Source organism: Rhamphochromis longiceps, linkage group LG15 (genome assembly GCF_057381845.1).
Source record: "Rhamphochromis longiceps isolate RC_006_pf linkage group LG15, R_longiceps_female_GT1.1, whole genome shotgun sequence".
Lineage (NCBI taxonomy): Eukaryota > Metazoa > Chordata > Actinopteri > Cichliformes > Cichlidae > Rhamphochromis > Rhamphochromis longiceps.
In genome coordinates, this window is record NC_140571.1 from 40,371,257 (window position 1) to 40,389,174 (window position 17,918).

The 17,918-nt window shown below is 42.2% G+C and overlaps 1 protein-coding gene across 1 annotated transcript; it reads right to left on the reverse strand.

The window, feature by feature from the left end:
* Nucleotides 1–4,658: 4,658 nt before the first annotated feature.
* On the reverse strand, nt 4,659–10,966 carry LOC146653192 (uncharacterized). The gene is made up of 3 exons (XM_085381248.1): nt 7,648–10,966; nt 4,879–5,066; nt 4,659–4,802 (listed from the first exon to the last, which is right to left on the reverse strand). Exons 1-3 carry the CDS (start codon nt 10,964–10,966, stop codon nt 4,659–4,661), a joined length of 3,651 nt encoding a protein of 1,216 aa, XP_085237374.1.
* Between the last annotated feature and the right edge of the window lie 6,952 nt (nt 10,967–17,918).

Below are 17,918 nucleotides of genomic sequence, written 5' to 3' on the forward strand. Positions count from 1 at the left end.
TGAAAATCTTAGGATCTACATGATTGGTCTTGTTACCATGCCTTTGCCAAACTTTATGGTATGCTGAAGAGGTAATTCAACCATTTGATTCAGCTGTGTTGGAGTAGGGATGGATCCAAAGCTGCAGAACAGTAGCTCTGGACTAATTGGAGTTGGAAACACCTGGTTTGAAGCATATTGCACACCATTCTATACTGCCCCCCTGTGGTCATCTTACACACAATGTAGCATGCCGAAGTTGCATGTCACATACAATGATGCAATGAGAATCCTTTTTAAAATAGCCAGAGGGGGTTGTAAGACGTTTTTTCAGATGTTTGGAACTGCAGGTGTTTGCACTTTTAAAGCACTTTTACGAAAGTTAATATTTGGTTGGTTTTATATATTGTGCTTTTTTTTCTTTTGTATAATCATGAACTTAAGTCTGTTAATAAAGCTTGATTAATGAATTATATAATCACATGGAGCACAAGCATACTTCCAGCCTATTGTAAGATTGTGTTGTATAGATTACATTCAAATTGTTTTTTGGATTTTTATTAAGAAAAAAAACATCAAGAAGACACAAGCAAAAGGAGAACACACAATTGTATTCATCAAAATGATTAATCAAATTGACATAGCATAATTTTTTCACCAAAAAATATATGTTCAAAGCACCAGAACGGTAGCCCAATATCCCACAGAACCGTCACATGATCTTAAACAGAAGCTGTCAAATCAGCTCTGCAGATGGGGCAATCATAATTAGGGATGGGTATCGTTTAGGTTTTATCCGATACCGGTGCTTAAATGGTGCTCGAACCGGTGTTTTAAGAATGGAGAACACAAACTTTGTCCAAAAACCTCTCATGTTTAGCTGTTTTTCTTTGTAAAAAGATAACAATGTTAGCCTTTTTTGTAGCTATAGGGCATATATGGTATCACTCTATCAAACAAGAAGACAGCCGCATGTACTAGGGCTGGGTATCATCACTGATATCTAGAATCGATTAGATTCCAATTCACAAGGTCCTGAATCGATACGATTCGATTCAATTCGATTTGAATCGGGGAAATTTTGCCTCAGACAGTCAGAAATATTATATTTCAGATCATGCGTCAGTACATTTCCATATTTTTATATCTATAAAAAGAAAGCTGACACTTGCAAGACTTCATCAGAGGTATAAGCATCACAGCAGATGCCTTTGTGTCAAAGTAGATGAGGATGAAACACAGAAAAACATGAAGGCAATTTTCCTGGCCTGGGATTTTATAAAAATATTCTGCAGTAGATCAAAAACGCTGCTGAAGTGAAACAGCAAAGTTACAGAGGTTTGATTAGAGACACAGCTAAGAGTTTTGTAAAAGTTTAAATTTGTTCAGTATTGAACAGCAGGAATTAGGTTTTCTTTTCAGAAGTAAGTAAAAGCAAAAAAAAACAGCATCCGACAGCGCTGTACGTAATAAGCAAGTTAATAATGCAGAAAACAGATTTTTAGACGGGAAACTGTTCTTGAAGTGTACAGAGAGAGCGAGAGCTGTGCATGAAGTGTGATTTCATCGCTGGGAAGCAAAACAGCAAAAGTCAGAGGGAATCCATGACGATGTTTATGTGAAGCCTACACTGTAAAAAATGTTTGTGAAATTAACAGTAAAATTGTGTAAAATCTTGACATCAAAAATGTTTAAATAGAAAAACAAGAAAGCAATGTTTAATTTACATCAACATTTTGTAAATAATACATATATACCTGTAAAGTCCTGAACCAAATAAAAGTGTTAATTTTACAGCAGGAATATGTTTTAAATATCAAATGTCCTTGTTGAATTTACAGTTTACTGTTTTATAAACACTGAAAAATTGTAATTTAAAAGTCAACACATACAACTGAAACTGTACCAAAATAATGTTAAAATTACATATTTTGTTAGTTTTTTTTAAATTCAGAAAGTATCTGTATTACATTTCACAAATTCATTCAAACTCATTTACAATGTTGGTCACATGCAGACCACTTTTTAAGTGGGACAGACCAGTACAATTTCTGTCAGTGTAAGGAAGTTATCAGAGATATCTTTATATGACAGTACAATTTCAACAGTACTTGTCAGTTTTTCTACATTTTAAAGACAAACTGTTGTAGTACATAAATGAAATCATTCAGCATAAGTCTTTAGTCTTAAACTGTAATAAATAAATGTTAAAAATGACCTAAAAGTTATGGCGGCCCACTGGCCAGATTGTCATGTAATTATAAAATAGAAAGGTTTTTGTTGTTTCATAGAAAATGTCCTGTTTTTTTTATAGACAGTGAAAAGACAGGAATGTTTCTTTCATTTAGTTGTTATTATTTTGGTGTAGTAGGAATGGCTTTGGGGGAGGTCTTTTTCAGTGGAAGAAAAATCCAAAACTTGTTAAAATTAAAATTTCCAAAGCTGGCCAGTGGGCCAGACTAGAGTCTGTGCTGATTATCTTTCAAATAGACAGCTGGTCATCTCCTCCATGTTAGTCATTTCTTTAATTTTGCACCACGTTCAATCAATTTTAGCCAGATTTAGTAAAAGTTAAATTAATCATTTGCTCAAATAATTATTTTTTTAATGCCCAAAGTGTGTTAGTATTTAAAACTACACAAGCTCTACCTTGGCAAATCACTGAGAGTTTGTTTCTGTTCTTTGATTGGACTACTTAAAATTATTGCGGGAGTAGCAAGCTTGGCGGCTCGTGCCATTACGCGCTCAGTCTGCAAGCAGAGTGGTGGAGATGTGTATACGTTGAGATATTCAGCTATTTTAGCATGAGCAAAAGTTTTGGTAAGCTAACATTGCATTTTCTGTTATCTTAAAATACATGAGAGTATGTTTTCCAGTAATAGTATTAATGGCGTCTGACCGAGCAATAGGCTACTCCTATTTTTTCCATGCTGTTTTCAAGCAGTGGTTATTATAAGGTCATAGGAGGTTAGTAACCTAAAACAAATGTGCTGTTGACAGCTACAATGATTTCGTGCTCTTTTTGCAACAAAACGCTGAAGACGTTGAGGGGTTATGTGCTGCATTGTCGCGTTCACAGGAACAAACCCCATCATTTTTTCAAATGCATCGGTAGTGAATGCAGGCATACATTTTAAAGCCCATTTCTATCGGGTTCACAATGTACCTGCACGCCCTATTGCTGGTAGCGCCATTTTTACAGACTTAAAATGTGCCACAACACTATGTGAGCGCCAATGTCACACAGTGAAAGAACTTATATCTCACTTAAAACAGCATAGAGTGGAGGGGTGACCTGTGGCATGTCCAGTAACTGGTTGTAAAAGTATGTTCTCTGTGAAATCGTCATTTACTGCTCATATGTCCAGAAAATATAGAGAATGCTCTGTTGAAAGCATAAACGACATGTATAGGGGGACACTTCCTCAGTCTTCTACTGTATTTGAAAAAAATAATAAAATAAAAATAATATGTACATTTGATGACAATATGTACTTCTCTCGGCACACAGACTCATTGAGGTGTGTAAGGTCGACACATATGCGTACATCTTCTGTCTTCTTCAGTACCACCACCACCAGAAATCAGTGTCAATTAAGCCCGAAGCTCCTCGGAAGGTGCGGATGCCGCTGGGTCCATGTTTGGTCGGCTCGTACTATCACGGCAGCCGAGGCAAGCCGCGTGGTGTTGGAGGAAAAGGACCCAAAATGCAGGCAGTTGACTGATAATGCAAGTGATGTTTATTTACAAGTAATGGGGTGACGGAACTGGCAGTGACAAATGACTAAAGAAACCTAAACTGGGAAAACCAAATAACAAACCTGAGAACATAAGAAACGGGGTGCGGGGCAGAGAGACGCAGAGAGGGGAACGAAACACCATGGAACACAGACAAGCCCACGACGAGCACAGACCGACACCCACCATCGAAGGCGTTTGGAAAGGGGGGGATGGGTGTGTGCATATCAGTGTATATGTATGTGTGTGCGTGTCCAGAGTTCAGCTGAGACAGTGTCCTTCGCCCTGCCAGGCTAAGTAAACAGTCTTCCAGCCAACCCAGGTGGCCTTGCATGGAATGGGAAGGAACAGTCTAAACACAGTTGTTATCAGGGTGTTTTTGTTCGGCTCCAGCCTTGGGACCGAAGCTGGCGCCGAAAGGGTATCCACATGAGGTGTTGGTGCTTTTTACTTTAGTGCGAACAGCTCATATGAATTTCAAAGCTGTTCTAACAGCCCAACACTGGTAGGTAGATATCTTCAGCACTCAGGCTCACCCAAGCCCAAACTTCTCGTTGAGAAAGGGGTGTCAATTGCATTTAGGGACCAGTTGATCAAATCCATAATTCCTCTTTTAGGTTTTAGAGAACAGACTGTGAGAGAGTGTTCCAGGGAAAAGTAATACAAAAAACATGAGACTAGACAAGGACATAAGAGGCAGGGAAGCTAAGGGAGAGGAGGAGAGGAGAAAAGTGCGACCGCCTTCGTCAAGAGCAAGAGGTGATGAATAGGTTGCTGAGCTGAGGGCGACTGAAGTAAAGGTTGAGATGATAACGGTGGTGAAGTTGGAGTAGGTGGTGGAGTAGATGACTGCACTAGCGGGGAAACAGGAGACTGAGCTAGTGAAAGAAACGATGACTGGGCTTGTGGCTGGGCAGCTATCTGAGCTTGTGGCTGGGCAGCTATCTGAGCTTGTGGTTGGGCAGAAAACTGAGCTTGTGGCTGGGCAGCAAACTGAGCTTGTGGCTGGGCAGCAAACTGAGCTTGTGGCTGGGCAGCCAAGTGAGCTTCTGGCTGTGCAGCCAAGTGAGCTTCTGGCTGGGCAGCTGACTCAAAAAACACAGCCCCGGAATAAACAGTCACAAAGTCTGGCAAAACAGAAAAAGTGTCTTTTCCACTCACCACAGCCGGCAGTTCTGAAGTCCCAACATCCGGCTGTGGGGTGATGGGCCGACGGCGCGAACGTCGCTTCCTTCTCGGAGACGGCTCCGATGGGCCGGGTAATTCCATATCCGGCGGGCCGGGCCGCAGATTCCCTGGCGGGCCGTGCAAAACATTCACCGCCGGGCTGGGTAGGGAAGCGGTAGCAGCTGGAGGGTGAAGGTGAAGCTCGTGGAGGATAAAATCCTGTGCGAGCAGGTGAAGAGAGTCCAGTAGCCTGGGGTGAGCAGAGATTAATTGCTGTAGCCTGTAGGGGTGGGGGGAAAAAATCGATACTGTGTAGTATCGTGATATTTAGTTTGCTAGTAATGTATCGATACAGGGACGGCAGAAATCGATATTTTGTTACAAAAAAGGTTTTTGTGCTCTGACTTCAGAGCATGTTGATCCTTTTTCTGAGCAAGAATCCTGACATTCCTTCACTGTCCAAATGTGTTTAACTTTTTTTTGGCAGCAATAAACATGACAGTTTACTTATTTTAATTTAAGACATGTTTTATTTTAATTAAGTTTAAAACTTTTTTATTTAATGTAAAATTATATTTTGTTTTAATTTACTTTCAAATTCTTCAGTTGCTGAAGGGGCTGCATAGTTTTCATAAATTGCATAGTTTAGAATAGCTATAATTGTACCAGATGGTTGCATTCAGTTAAGTTGGACTAGACTGTAATACAAACCGTTCAGTTTGTCAACAATAAAACTGACTGAAATGAGAGAAAGACTGAGTGTGAGACTTTGATATTAGATAAAGTGAATATTGATAAAGTTTACCTTTATGTACAGAATCTGAATATCGCAAAATATAAAAAAAAATTGCAATAATATCGTATCGTGCATTAAGTATTGTGATAATATCGTATCGTGGGATGTATGGTGATTCCCACCTCTAGTAGCCTGGCTTCCACAGTGCGGTGAAATCCTTCTCCCTCAGGTTCGAGCCACAGGTTAACCAACCTCGAAACAGAGTCCATTTAAGCCCGAAGCTCCTCGGAAGGTGCGGATGCCGCTGGGTCCATGTTTGGTCGGCTCGTACTGTCACAGCTGCCGAGGCAAGCCGCGTGGTGTTGGAGGAAAAGGACCCAAAATGCAGGCAGTTGACTGATAATGCAAGTGATGTTTATTTACAAGTAATGGGGTGACGGAACTGGCAGTGACAAATGACAAATGACTAAAGAAACCTAAACTGGGAAAACCAAATAACAAACCTGAGAACATAAGAAACGGGGTGCGGGGCAGAGAGAGGAACGAAACACCATGGAACACAGACAAGCCGACAATGAGCACAGGCCAACACCCACTATATATACACACAAACAAGGAGACCAGGAAATGACATACAGGTGGGAGCACAGACGACCTGAGGATACAAGCTGAACACAGTGACAACAAACACAGACCTTCAAAATAAAACAGGAAATCCACAACACGAACAGGGCACAAGGGGAGGACACAGAATACCAACATCAGAATAAACTAGAACCGAAGACAATAATAATATGAAACACAAAACGCTGGGTCAACGACCCAGCACCATGACACACCTTAAGGGGTAGGACTGTCACATCAGCGCCCGTATCAATTTTAATTGACACGTTCTTGTTGTTTATGCTTAAGCCGACAGTCCACGGCTCACCCTCACACTTAACAAATGCCTAGGAACAAACCACGTTCATCCTCTTCAACCTCATGCACGGTTTTGGGTGCCCTGCATATGCTCCTGTAATGTCCTTTTTCCCCACATGCATGGCATTTCCCTTCATTCGCTGGACAATCCTGCTTTGAATGGGATGGAGCGCCACCACATTTCTGACAGGTTGGCCCTTTTTTGCCGTCTTCTCGGAATCCACGTGTTTTAGCTTGACGACTATCAGCCTGGAGAGGTTCGGTTCTAACAGGCTTACGACTGATTTTGTGCACTCTATCTACAGACTTAGCATCGCTAGCCACAGCTCTAGAGTCAGCTCGTAAGGAGGATTGTTGTCGCTTTACCTCTTCACTTTGCCTCGCCATGTTGATAGCCTTCTGCAAAGTCAAATCTGGGTCAAGCTGCATGCATTCTGACAGCCGTTTGTCCGTGAGACCAAAATGAGCCTGTCACGTATCAGCTCATCATGTAGCACTCCATAGTTGCAATGTTCTGCTAGCACATACAGTGCAGTCACAAAAGCATCCACTGTCTCATTTACGCTCGTAGATCACATTCTTCTTCACAATGAAAAAAGCCTGGAAACCATCATGTACCCCCTCATATGTTGTCCTTTGCTCAGCTGTTAAACTCAGACCGCAAAGCACATCGTCCTCCTCGTCTCCCATGCAGTAAATCAACGTGTTGACTTGGTTCTCCTCCGAACTGACGTTCAAATTACTGGTGAGATGGAATCTCTCGAACCTCCGTATCCATTTGGACTCTTGCGGTTTTGAAAAGTCGAAGGACTCCGGTGGCTGGATGCTGAATGTCGCACTCGGCCCCGCCGGTGCTCTCTGTGCAGTCTCATCCGCCACATTCTCCCCCTCGTTTTTACGCAAGCTCCACCAGACACAGGTTCGTTCAGTCGAGGTTATATGGATCAGTACAGACTATACTATACTATAAAGACACATCTCCTGGATGCACTGGTACGCATCTTCAGTGATGTATCCTAGGGTCATCAGGTGTTTCGGGTCTCACAACATCATACACCCTCGCCCAGGCGACCCAGCCGGGGGTGATCAGGCCCCGACTTGCGTACCAGTAGCTACCCATGGATCAGCCCTCTTAATCCACAGCCACCTTGTGGCTTTCTCTGCCGCTTCACTCACAGCCTGGATGGCCCTCTTCTTGGCTGCCCCAGCCACGCCCAGCCGGCCTAGAACTTTGCAGAGTGATCGTCCTGCAAAGCCCCTACAACCCACTTCTATGGGCTCATAGAAAGTCTTCCAGCCCCTTCCCCTGCACTCTTGCACTAGTTCCTGGTACTTTCCTCGTTTCCTTTCATTAGCCTCCTCAATCCGCTCTTCCCAGGGCACTGTGAGTTCCAGCATGATCAGCTGTTTTGAGGCCTCAGAAATAATTATCAAGTCTGGCCGGAGTGATGTTTCTGCAATGTTCTGAGGAAACTTTAGTTGTTTACCCAGGTCAGCCTGTAGCTGCCAATCAGGGGCTGTGTTGAGAAGGCCAGTTGTCAAATGTGGGCGCCCCTGGGGTTTCTCTCCAGCCTTAATAAAAGAGATTGCCTTCCTCGGAGCATGATGATGCTTGCTGATGCTGATTGCTGAGGCAATCTTTTCAGCAACTACTCTGAGCACCTGGTCGTGCCGCCAACGATACCGACCATCGGCCAGGGCCCTTGGGCAGCTGCTAAGGAGGTGTTCTAGGGTCCCTCTTCCAGAGCACAGGGGACAGGCAGGTGTCTCGCTCTTTCCCCACAAATGGAGGTTTGCTGGGCTTGGCAGAGTGTCGTATACTGCCTGCACTAGGAATCGGATCCGGTGGAAGTCTGCCTGCATGATGTTTGCCCAGGTGACCTTGCGCTGCAAGGTGCTCTCCCACCTTGTCCATGCTCCCTGCCGCTTAAGGCCTACAGCTCTGCTTACTCGCTCCTCCTCCACACCTGCTCGGACCTCTTCCTGGAGTAGCTGGTGTCTCTCCTTTCCCTGTGCCCTGCTGACCTGGGCCTTTGGGATGTACCCCAAGCCTGCTCCCCCTGTTGCTAAGACCCCCATTAGTGTTTTCTGCCTTAGGCGTGACTCCGCCACCTCAACTGCCTTCTCAGCCTTCCACTTTCTTCCTGTCCTTACCTCAATGCCTGCTGATGCCACCTTGCAGTCTTTAGAATCTCTGTACTGTAGGGCTTCTCGTGTGCGAGCCACCTTGAACTCTTCTGTGAGACCACTGAAGGGTAACTGCACGCTGTTGCTTGTCCCATACAAGGCAGCGCTGGTGAGACTGCGGGGAAGTCCCAGCCACTTACGAAGAAAGCCACTGATCTTTCTTTCAAGGGATTCCACAGTAGTTATTGGAACTGTATAGACAAGCAAGGGCCACAGGATTCGGGGCAGGATGGAATGCTGGTAGATCCAGGCTTTAAATCTTCCAGGCAAGCCGGACTTATCCACCTTAATAAGCCACGCTCCCAGCTCCTCATTTGCCTTCTGGATAGCAGTAGAGTCTTTCAGGCTGGAGTCAAAGAGTTTCCCCAAGCTCTTAACTGGTTGTTCCGTTATGGATGGAATAATGGTTCCTGAAATTGAGAACCGGAACTTGTCCGTCACCTTGCCCTTCTTCAGTACCATCGATCTTGACTTGGAAGGTTTAAAACTCATCCTTGCCCATGAGATGAGTCTCTCAAGACCTTGCAAGATCCACCTACACCCGGGAACTGATGATGTTGTAATGGTGAGGTCATCCATATAGGCTCTGATAGGGGGCTGACGAACACCTGACCTTGTTAACGGCCCTCTGCACTCCACCTCCGCAGCCTTTACCACCATGTTCATTGCCAGGGCAAAGAGCGTAACTGAGATGATACAGCCTGTTATTATACCTTTTTGGAGTCGGTGCCAGTCTGAAGTAACTGCCCTAGAAGTGACCCTAAGCCTGAAATTGGCGTAATAGTCCAGGATTAGGTCCTTGATCTTGCTGGGGACGTGGTGGAGGTGCAAAGCATGCTCAACCAGTTTGTGTGGGATCGACCCATACGCATTAGTTAGGTCCAGCCACAATACAGCTAGGTCGCCTCTGTTCTCATGTGCTTCTCTTATAAGGTATGTAACTACACCAGTGTGCTCTAGGCAACCAGGAACTCCTGGGATTCCCCCCTTCTGAACTGATGGATCAATGTAATTGTTTCTAAGGAGAAACTCGGTCAATCTCCGGGAGACAACGCTAAAAAACACCTTCCCCTCCACGCTCAATAGCGAGATACTCCGAAACTGGTTTATGTTTTTCGAATCCTCCTCTTTGGGAATCCAGACTCCCTCTGCGCACCTCCACTGATCAGCAACTCTCCCTCTCCGCCATATCACCTTTAAGATCTTCCACAGGTGGCGGAGCAGCTCTGGGCAGCGCTTATAGACAAGGTAGGGTACGCCACTGGGACCTGGGGAGGATGCTGAGCGGGCTGCTTTGATGACCTCACACACCTCCTTCAAACTTGGCTCCGTCAACTTGAACTCTACTGATGGTGGGGCAGGGTTGATGAGAGCTTTGTTTGGTCCCAAGTCTTGTTCCCTCAATGGGTCACTCGTGGTCTCATGAAGGAAGTTATTCACCTCCTCTGCTGAGCACTCCAACTGCCCGCTTCGCTTGACCCCAAGCAATTGTTTGGAAAATCGAAAGGGATCAGCAATGAAAGCTGCACGTTTCCTGGCTCTCTCTCTTCCTCGCCTCCTGTGCCATTCTGCTCTACGGAGGGTAATCAGCTTCTTCCGCAAGATGTTATGCAGCTCCTCTAAAGCTTGCTTCTCCTCCGCATCAGCGTTCTTGAACTGCTTCTTAAGGCTCCTAAGCTCCTGGCGTAGTTGATGAATCTTCATGGCCCTGCGGTTCATGGTGTAAGGGGTCTTGTTGTTACACTTCTCGATCAGGCCGAACCTTTCTGAGGCGTAGCTGACTATGATGGTGGTCATTGTTTTAAGCCTGCTGTCGGCACCTCTTTTGGCCACAGCTTGTATGATGTTGGAGACATCCTCATCAAACTTCTGCCACTCGCTCTGGCTGCTGGCTGGGGGCCACTTAATCCGCTGTTGTGGAACTACACTGCTTGGATTGGAAGAGTCCTGTGCATGGAGGGACTGGGCTCTGTGGGGTGCCTCCTGGCCGGGCTCCTCCTGCGTCTCACCAGGTTCAGGACCTGTGCGTTGCACCTCACTCTGCCGCTCCAAACATTTCATTCTAGCCTGATGGACCTTTAGGCCACGCTGGTTCTTGCACAGCTTGCCGCAGATACATGTCTTACTCGTAGTCCTTTCCATTGCATTAGTCGTTAACCTTAAGTCCGTCCGATTGGAGACCTCATTCTCCCCCCCTCTCGGGGTCTCCTGGGGGTATCTTTCTTTAGGGCTTTCCATAGCTTTTTGGGTGCTTTCTGTTGTGTTATTCAATTGTACGCGGGTCCACTGTACAATTCTTCTCCCCACATAACATAACATTCTATTCAAAACATACCGGTCTCGCCCTCTAGCTGCCGTCAGCCTAACTACACTTACCGGCTGCATTAACATCTACTGTACAATGCAATTACACCACAATAACAGGCACCACACCCGCAGTAGATGTGCTCGGTGTGAGGTCTTTCAGCAAGCTATCAAACATGGTGCAAAGGGGCGATCGTGGCTCAAGAGTTGGGAGTTCGCCTTGTAATCGGAAGGTTGCCGGTTCGAGCCCCGGCTTGGACAGTCTTGGTCGTTGTGTCCTTGGGCAAGACACTTCACCCGTTACCTACTGGTGGTGGTCAGAGGGCCCGGTGGCGCCAGTGTCCAGCAGCCTCCCCTCTGTCAGTGCTCCCCTGGGTGGCTGTGGCTACAATGTAGCTTGCCTTCACCAGTGTGTGAATGGGTGGATGACTGGTTGTTTAAAGTGCTTTGGGGTCCTTAGGGACTAGTAAAGCGCTATGCAAATACAGGCCATTTACCATTTCTTGGCTTTTAAAAAAACACACCAGGTGTTTCATCAGATTCGAGGTGTTACATCCTTTGCATAGTATCACCTTAAAGCACTTCTTGCAGGCTGCTGAGTTTGCATCTTTTGTTGTGAAATACAGCCACACTTTTGACCGCTTGGCCTTGGGCGTTTTTAATCTGTAGCTCTGCTCTAAAAGAACGTACGTACCTGGGCCCGCCTACTATCCTTGGAAAGGTAAAATGATTGGCTAGAATCCAAAGTGTATGACATCTCAAGAAAAAAATGCACAGAAATAAAGCACCGAAATGTGCGCTGCTTTTCAGTCTGGTTACTACCGTTTATGTCAGAACCGGTGCCACACCGGTATCCATCACTAATCATAATGAAGCAGTTTATTTCAAGTTGTAGATTCAAGCTGTTATTTATATTTTTGGCCACCAGATGTCAGCCAAGAGGACTGTGTTGAAAAATTTTGCATAATGAACCCTTTGTCAACATAAACTTCAGTAAAAGTATTGGCCACAAACAAGAATATCAAGAACAGGTGTGTGATTACACCAGGTGGGTGGAAACAGAAGACAGGAACCAGAGGAAGGCCCCACTTTTGCACCAAAACCAATTCATGGTTTAAAACTTTAAAAACAATTATGATGAGTAAACATTTATGGTATCTAGCAATGAGTTTTTCACATCACTGCAGAAGAATTGTGGGAGGTTTTGCCTGGAATATTTCATTTTTTCTGGACTGAGCTGTAATTGGAAATAAAAATTCATTAAATTCCAAATTATTTCTAAGAAGTACGAGATTGTTGAAATTGTTTTATTGTGAAACTCATATTGCAAACCAAATGCTGCAACATAGTTTGACTCAATATTATTGTACTGTCTCATCAGCACTTTGCATTGCTTGCAAGGCGAACTGCTGTAAGCCAAACGAGCCCACCCTGGTTGGTTTGGCCACAAGTGCCAAAATGAATTCAATAAATACATCATTAGACCATTAATTACATTTGTGATTAATAAATTAAAATAGACAAAAATAAATATATAAATAGTTAACTAAAAATCAGGCAATTTCATTTAAAACATTTATGAAATGATTCATTTATTTCCCAATTTAATTAATTCATTAATGACACATTTAATTAGTTATTCAGTTATTTATTTAATTATTTATTTTCAGCTTACATAAACACTGACTGCCACCAGACACAATTCACTTATATCTGTTGGGTTAAGTTTATTTCGCTGTTTTATTTGTTCCTGAGCAAATTAATATTAAGAAGTATGCATGCATTGTTATTGTATATAACTTAAACCAAGTCTGAAAAAATAGTAGACAAAAAAACTTTTTCAATAAACATGTTATATAAAATGATAAATAGCTTGGCTAGTAGAAGGTTTTGAAACCAAACACCACCTGTTTCTCACAGGTTACTCTTATTTGCTTGTGATCAGCCGGTGTGATACTGACGTTGCTGTGGTCAGTCTTCACCATTTTTTGAGTCACACACTGAGGTACATTACATTACCTGTGGTTTATCTGCACTTTGTTTCAAAACACATACAGCCAAAGCAGTCGCTCTGCCTTTAGTTTACCCTGCTCCACATCATTTGCCCGTGGTTTGTCCTCATCGCGCTTTGTTTAATGAGAATATGTATATCTTGGCCATGAAGGCTGGAAATTTGGAGCTGGTTTCCCAGAAAAGCTGCAGACTCTGAAGTCATGAAAAGGAATCTTCTGGTCTTTATGTTATGAAGTGTAACTAATAGGTAATGTACATAATAACTAATAGCAATAGTGCATCTGTTACTTTAATGCAATGTTTTACTGCTAGCTATTATTAATAAAACATCTTGATTATACTTCCTTTTAATTATACGGGGTCCTTCCATCATCAAGCCAACCATGATCGTTATATATATATATAAATTTCTGTTTAACCAGTTGGTGAAAATTCAATTCAATACTTTATTTTCTCACAAGGAGAAATTAGTTTAGCAGCATGGACAAAAAAAGACAACATGCATGGGAACATAATTAGACTCAATATTATTGTTCAACTGTTTCATCAGTTCTGTGCAGTGCTTACATGGTGAACTGTTCTGTGCCAAACCAACCTGCACTGCTGGACTGTCTGTCTCCAGTCTTTGAAGTAAGTGACATATGCCCCATGTCGGCCCTTTCCTCATGCTGTGTGGGATTCTAGGAGTGGTATGTTCACCTCTTTGAAGATGAGCTTGATATATAATTTAATGAGAGTATATACAGGCCGCAACATTTTCCAGAACTGCTTTCTAAAACTCTTCAAGTGTAGACAAATTACTGAGAGAAAAGCTTCATGATTTTATAAATAAATATTACATATGTTCGCAAACATGGCCAAAGCCTTGAATGTGAGTGTGAATGGTTTTCTGTCTTTATGTGTGAAATGTGTGTTCTTTGAATTTGAATGTTATATTCTAAATAGACTTTAAAACACACATTGTTATTGTTTTCCTGGAGTTGATCTCAGGTGTGGTGCTTGCATTTCCATGGTCAAGAGAAACCCCTCCACAATAGCCAACTGTGCGATATCCAAGTCTACCTTAAGACTGCATGAAAGTACTGGAAGTATTGGACTTTGAACATTTTTTGAACATCTAAAAAAGGCCAGCAAGCTTCTGGGATAAAAATCTTTGGACAGATGAAACCAAGATCAACCTCTACCAGAATTATGGCAAGAAAAAAGTACGGAGAAGCCGTGGAACAGCTCATGATGCAAAGCACATCATCACCACATCATCTGTAAAATACAGCGGAGGCAGTGTGATGGCACTAGCGTGCATGGCTGCCAGTGGCGCTGGGACACTAGTGTTTACTGATGATGTGACACAGGACAGAAACTGCCAAATGAATTATGAGGTGTTCAGAGACATAATGTCTGCTCGATTTTGGCTTAATGCATTCAAACCGATTGGGCGGTGTTTCATAGTACAGATGGACAATGACCCAAAACATGCAGCCTAAGAAACCCAGAAGTTTATTAAACCAAAGAAGTGGAATATTTTTGAATGTCCAAGTCAGTCACTTGATCTTAACCCAAGTGAGCATTTCACCTGTTAAAGACAGGCCCACAAAAAAAAAACAGTAACTGAAAGCCTAATGGCCTGACAGAGCATTAAAAAGGAGGAAACCCTGGTGATATTCATGAGTTCAACACTTCAGACCGTCATTGCCAGCAACGGGTTTTCAACCAAGTATTGGAAATGAATGTTTTATGTTCAGTTATTTAATTTGTCCAATGACTTTTGAGGCCCTGAAATGAAGAGATTATGTTTAAAAATTCTTAGTTCAGTTCCACTGAATTAAAGCTGAAAAACTGCACTTCACATGCATCTGAGTTGTTTCATTTTAAATTCATTGTGGTAATGTCCAGAACCAAAATCTATCCAAATACTTATTTAGCTACGATATGTAAAGTAGTATGATAGTCCTATAAGTCCCATAAAGTGATTTAAGGGTTTAGATTTATATTTTGTAAATGTGATGACTACTCAGACCTGCTCTTTGTGCTGACACCAATTTTATTATTTTAGTCCTGGATGAAAGAGTTCATCAGTTGGGACAAAGTTCAGTTTGGTACTGACCTCCTGCATCTCCCCAGAACCAAATTCTGGCTTCCAGATATTGTAATCACTGAGTTGTAAGTATCATCATACAAAAGCTCATCAAACTGCACAAGTATTTTCCAAAGAACAGGAGAAATGTTGAGATAACCTCTAAATAAATAAATAGTTTGTTTAATTGTTTATTAATTCTTTGAATAGGGATATAATTTATTAAAACTACTGTACACTAGGTTTTGGTAAACAATTGTGCATAATTCTGCACGAGTATTTTGAGTCTTCAGAAAACTTTTCTTTAAAAGGAGAGATGTGGAGATAACCTGTGTTTTCCTTACTGTCAACTATTATCATAAAAATCTTTCCAGTATTTAGACCTGTTAAGCTTAGGTTAATAGGTAAATGAATAAATATAATTGTATACTTTAAATCTTTGGGTGCCATTCTCTCACTTCACACATTTGATCTGGTCTCGCAGTATGGAGGAAAACAAAACACCACCTACTCCCTACCTGCATAGCAACAGTAAAGTGGATGATGCTCAGCCTGTCAAAGTTGTCAGTTCCTGTAACCTTGATATCTACACCTTCCCCTGTGACATACAGACTCTACCATCGGTGAATGGGAGCTACTGGATATCACCTTGGATAAAAAAACAGAGAATGATACTGGCAGTGATGGTTTATGTGTTAATGAGCTTGAATTTTATGTAAGTTGATTGTAACTATAAACTACTATAAATAGTCAGAGTCAAAAGTAAGCAAATTTATATTGGAAATTTATTTTCATTTTTAAAAAGTTTTTCTTGTATAAGTCAAACACACCTAAAAATATGAATTCAATTAAAACCAGAATTATACAGTTATATAGTGAAGATACATGTACAGGTAATGACAAGACAGCTTAAGGACGCCTCTCATCTCTTCTTTTCATTCCTTCCACAGCTCAGATTGAAGCGCCGGGCCATTATGTATATGGTAAACCTCTTGCACCCAAGGTTTCTCATCTCTTTAGCTTCCTGCTGCCTCCACAGACCGTGAACAGGTATGCTTTCAAGATGACCCTCAGCCTCGGCTACACTGTCTTCCCGCTCATCATGAATGACCTGCTGCCAGTCACTGGAAACACCACACCCCTCATAAGTCAGTGACACTCAACAAAAAGTCTACAGTGATTTCTTAAAATTACATTCTTACAAGAGTGTCTAAAAAAATTGAGTGTAGATAAAAAATAGAAACCTTGCTTGTAACGTCTACACTTAATGCCTACAGCATGTATTGCTCTTCCTTCATGAGCATGTAGGACAATTAATGTGGCTCAAGGGCAAAATTACTAAAAGTGTTTATTGTAGTTTACATATATTTAGTCGATTAGACTGTGAAATTGTAAACCTTTGTTTCTGGGTCTCAACACAGACCGTTGTCTCTCTGTAGCCGTGTTCTTCTCTATCTGCCTGGCTCTGATGGTGGCCAGTCTGCTGGAAATAAACCTCATCGCCAACCTGCTGTGTGGGTCTGCTGACTTCTCTCTTGTCCCTCGCTGGAGCTGAGTCCTCGTTCTGCAGTTTCTGGGTTTTCTTGTCTGTACAGCTCGATTGAATAAGAGATCAGGAGCTTCAGGTATGTAGTTTATATTTTAACAAAAACAACTGAATTCACGGAGTAGTTGAAACTCATTTATTTTGTCATGAAAAGTTGTAAAAGAAGAGAATCACACTGAAAAACTAAAGCTAAAAAATATTTTTCCTGAATTAACTTAGAAGTAGACCTTAAGACCACAACTGCCATCTGAATAATGAAGCCTCAAGAAACAATGGGGCCAGCAGTGAAGGACAGGGCTGTGCGGGAACTAAAGAAAGTGGGCAAGGACCTCCAGGACATCCACCTGCAGGTCAAGCAGCAGCAGAAAGAGAACCAAGGCTCGGAGGAGTGGATCCAGCTGAATCCCGCAGAAAGTCAAGCCTTCGAAGCTTCTATTCATCTTCATCTCGCTGCTCATGCATGGTAACTAAAGTTCGTATAACATGCTAATACACATTTATTTATGTTTCTTATATTATTAATTCAAAATTGCAAAATCGATGTCAAAGAGCCAGATTATAACACCTATCAAAGGATAGTGTGACATTTTTGGATTTTGACAGTTAACTGGACTTAAGATAAGATAAAATACCTTTATTAGTCCCACAAGGGGAAATTTCATGTTAAGGCTGCCAACCTATTGCACGCAATGGCGGCGCCATCTTACCTTTCCTTTGCAGCTCAGTACAGCTCAACTACATCTTCAATGCTGGAGACACTTAAGCCATACTTTTACATACTGTACAAGATAAAGAGCATAAAATTAATCTTTTCTTTCAGGATAAGAAAGCCCAACTTCTAAAAACATTTCTCTGGCAAGATATTTTTAAGTACCTCATAGTAAATTCTGAATCAATAATGTTGATTTCTATCCATGCTATCCATAAAAATGTTTTTATAGATCAGAGTGTAAGTTTTGTCATTAAAAGAAATTCTGTACAGCAGAAGGTCAAACCCATTAGTTACTTTCAGTTAAATTCAATTCAATTCAGTTTTATATATATAGCCCCAAATCACAACAATTGTTGCCTCAAGTTGTAAGGTAAAGACCGTACAATAACACATTAAAATGATGAAAGACGGTGCCAGGCTCTTTAGTCTCTGGAGTTTCTTTTCATATGAAAACATCTGAGGTTTGAAATGGTAACTGTCTGGTTCATTTTATGAGACAGAAGACAAATATGCTCAAAGTATATTTTGTTAAATTTATTAA

Bases quoted from the DNA above. Each gene is read 5' to 3' on its own strand.
- LOC146653192 (XM_085381248.1), bottom strand. From the start codon at position 10,966: ATGGAAAGCCCTAAAGAAAGATACCCCCAGGAGACCCCGAGAGGGGGG. The intron at 5,067-7,647 runs GTACGCAAGTCG...TTCACCCTCCAG, and splicing joins TGATCCATGGGTAGCTACTG to CTGCTACCGCTTCCCTACCC. The intron at 4,803-4,878 runs GTGAGTGGAAAA...TTTTTGAGTCAG, and splicing joins CTTCAGAACTGCCGGCTGTG to CTGCCCAGCCAGAAGCTCAC.